Source organism: Elephantulus edwardii, unplaced genomic scaffold (assembly GCF_000299155.1).
Source record: "Elephantulus edwardii isolate Elephantulus edwardi_28Jun2011 unplaced genomic scaffold, EleEdw1.0 scaffold00007, whole genome shotgun sequence".
Classification (NCBI taxonomy): domain Eukaryota; kingdom Metazoa; phylum Chordata; class Mammalia; order Macroscelidea; family Macroscelididae; genus Elephantulus; species Elephantulus edwardii.
In genome coordinates, this window is record NW_006399757.1 from 38,345,601 (window position 1) to 38,348,704 (window position 3,104).

At 31.3% G+C, this 3,104-nt stretch overlaps 1 protein-coding gene across 6 annotated transcripts in view; it reads left to right on the forward strand.

The window, feature by feature from the left end:
* HELLS (helicase, lymphoid-specific) overlaps positions 1–3,104 on the forward strand; it is a 53,158-nt gene that overhangs the window by 36,356 nt on the left and 13,698 nt on the right. For all 6 annotated transcript variants that reach the window (XM_006880360.1, XM_006880362.1, XM_006880361.1 and 3 more), the window contains 4 exons: positions 376–495; positions 1,631–1,747; positions 2,053–2,212; positions 2,938–3,034. In XM_006880360.1, the coding sequence (XP_006880422.1) occupies positions 376–495; positions 1,631–1,747; positions 2,053–2,212; positions 2,938–3,034 (494 nt within the window). The remainder of the gene's footprint in view (positions 1–375; positions 496–1,630; positions 1,748–2,052; positions 2,213–2,937; positions 3,035–3,104) is intronic.

The following is a 3,104-nucleotide window of genomic DNA, read 5'->3' on the forward strand; positions in this document are numbered from 1 at the left end:
GACTGCCCCCTCCTTCTCCAGCAGAGCATCTGGTGAGCAGAGCATCTGGTGGATTTGAATTACAGAGATTTTGGATTTCCATTCATTCATTGCTGCACTTCTCTCCCCCCCCCCGCCCCCCCCCCCTTTTCAGAACAGTAGGCAATAGTAGTTCTTGTGTTATGGTTGTTGAAGCTAATGTTCTTATCGTCAGTTAGTCCTTTAGACCAATTATTTCCTTGTTTGGGTTTTGTTTTGTTTTGTTTTTTTTCCCACTTCCCTTTGCATGGATAAAGATCCGTAGTTGTACATTAAACAAAGTGATACTTTTGATTAGAATTTCATTTCTTCATTTTATCTGATTAGTATGCATTCTAAGATGTAATTAAATTTCAGGTGCTACTTTTTTCACAAATGACAAGGATGTTGGATATTTTGATGGACTATTGCCATTTCCGAAATTTCAGCTTCAGCAGACTTGATGGATCCATGTCTTACTCAGAAAGAGAAAAAAATGTAAGATTTCTTATATATATAGCAAGTTGTTTCCTAGCCCTTTCGTATCTGAGGTAATAGTCACCTGAAGACTCATTCATACAACTTGATAGGAATATGCCCTCTTGTTGCCATTGAGCTGCAACTGATTCATTCCTGACTCTGCAGAGGATTTTTAGAGGTTGTAAATCACATGACAGGAGATTGCTTGTTTTTGCTCCCATGGAGCAGATGGTAGGTTGGCAGCATAACCCCTTAACTCACTAGGTCACAAGAACAGAAACTCTTTGGCAGGATAAAAAAAAGAACCAAACATACTTTATTTAGTACTCTTAAATCTTAAATTTGGCTCTCAAATTATATACATCTTCTGGATAATTAAATAATAATATATATATAATATCCTATTTTAACCATCATTGTCAGAATATTTAGATAACAGGATTTTTTTAATTATTTCATGTTCTTTATTCTGCTATTTTGTTTCCTCCATGACATTTTATGAAAATTTTAAATATATGGCAGAGTTGAAAGAATTTTACAGTAACCACCTAATATCTCCAAATCTGCCATTCAATTTTACTGTATTTTATCCTTTATAGCTCAACAGGCTGTTGCTGTCACATTCATCTGTTTTTGTATGTATTTCAGAGTAAAAAACTGATCATTCTCATTCACTTGTTTCCTTAAATACTTAAGGATATTTGTTTATAGCTTGTTTTGGCTTTGGAAGTAAATGTTCCATGACCTAAAGTAAGCACATTTTGACAGATGCGTACTTTATCCAAGCAGCCGTATTTTTTACCTTACCATTTCTTTAAGTCTGCATTTTTTTAAAATAGGATTATTCTTTCATAAACTTTGCATGGTTTTAACAAAGGTAAGATCTTGATAAAATAGAACTTTGGAAATAACATTAACTTGAGCAAGTATTTATTAGCATAATTGTCTTCATTTGAATCAATAGAAATTGTTTTCCTACAATCTTGTTGGTTTAGGTTTTTTGTGCATTTGGGGTTTTTTTAGTTAAAATTATTTCTTTTAAGGAAATGAAAAAATTAGTGAAGCCCTGCTCTTTGGGAGCTCCTTTTTATGTTTTAAAATATTTTCTAAAGCATAAGCTTAATTGCTTATGTTTACACCTTTTTGATTTTAGATGCACAACTTCAACACAGACCCAGAAGTGTTCATCTTCTTAGTGAGTACTCGAGCTGGTGGTCTGGGCATTAATTTGACTGCAGCAGATACAGTTATCATTTATGATAGTGATTGGGTAAGTTGCAAGTAAAGTGTATTTCTAGCAGTGGGCTTATTTTTCTATTCTCAGTGATACTATTTCTACTATCATTTTAAATTAAATTTGATGCATATAAAAACCAGAATATGCTCTTTTAATTGCTAAATATATATGGGATGATAATTTTGTTTATGAAATGCACTGTAAAAATCTAAGTTGAGTTAAATCACCATTTGTAAGCTAATACATTGGATCATATAGTTTTACTTTACTTACATGCCATTGTTTCCTACTGATTGGAATCTTAACACGGTTATATTACTTTCCTTTTTAAATTTAAGAATCCCCAGTCTGATCTTCAGGCCCAGGATAGATGTCATAGAATTGGTCAGACAAAGCCAGTTGTTGTATATCGCCTTGTTACAGCAAATACAGTCGATCAGAAAATTGTGGAACGAGCAGCTGCTAAAAGAAAATTGGAGAAGTTGATCATCCATAAAAGTAAGTAATATTTATATAGTATTTTATGCTTTGTCTTTTTTATATATTGTTATTTCCTTTATAAGGCAAATTTTCCTACTGTCATGTCATAAGGCATGTTCAAATAGGTTAAAGGCCTACACTGAATTGGTGATGTAAATACAAAAAAAATTCATCTAGATATGAAAAAGAAGTTAAAAGATCAAAAATAATTTTAAGGTGCCTTTTTTACTTTTGGTATTGATGTTAATAAGTATTTTTTAGAAAAGACTTGTTTCCCAAGAACTTTAAGAAAATTCCTAAAGATTGGTTTCACAGAAAATATACTAAAGATTTTCCTAAGGCTAGCTGGTTTTTTGTTAGTAAAAAATTACTTATCTATTCTTTGCATACAATAGTTTATAGCTCTTTTGTGTACACCTTGAAGTATTTTGACAAATATTTATCACTTGTGTGATTATCATCCAATAAAGGTAAGGAAATTTTCTGTCATCCGAAAATGTTTGCCCATACACCTTTTCCAGTTTACTCTTCATGTTTCCTACTGTTCTGATTCTATCACACTGATTTTATTTTGTTTTTTAAAAAACTTCATTCATTTCTCTGAATATTTTTTATCTGACTTCTTATAACTCAGTGCAGTATTTTAAGAGTCATTTATATTTTAACTGGGTAGTAGTAGTTTTTAATCATAATTGTCTTTTTGTAACAGACTTAAGGATGTTTTTATTGATAAATTTTTCTAGATCATTTCAAAGGTGGTAAATCTGGATTAAGTCAATCTAAGACCTTCTTAGATCCTACAGAATTAATGGAATTATTAAAATCTAGAGATTATGAAAGGTAAGACATCTTTTAAATTTGATGAAATGGCATTCACAGCTTTGATATATTCATAGTGACTTGAATTATT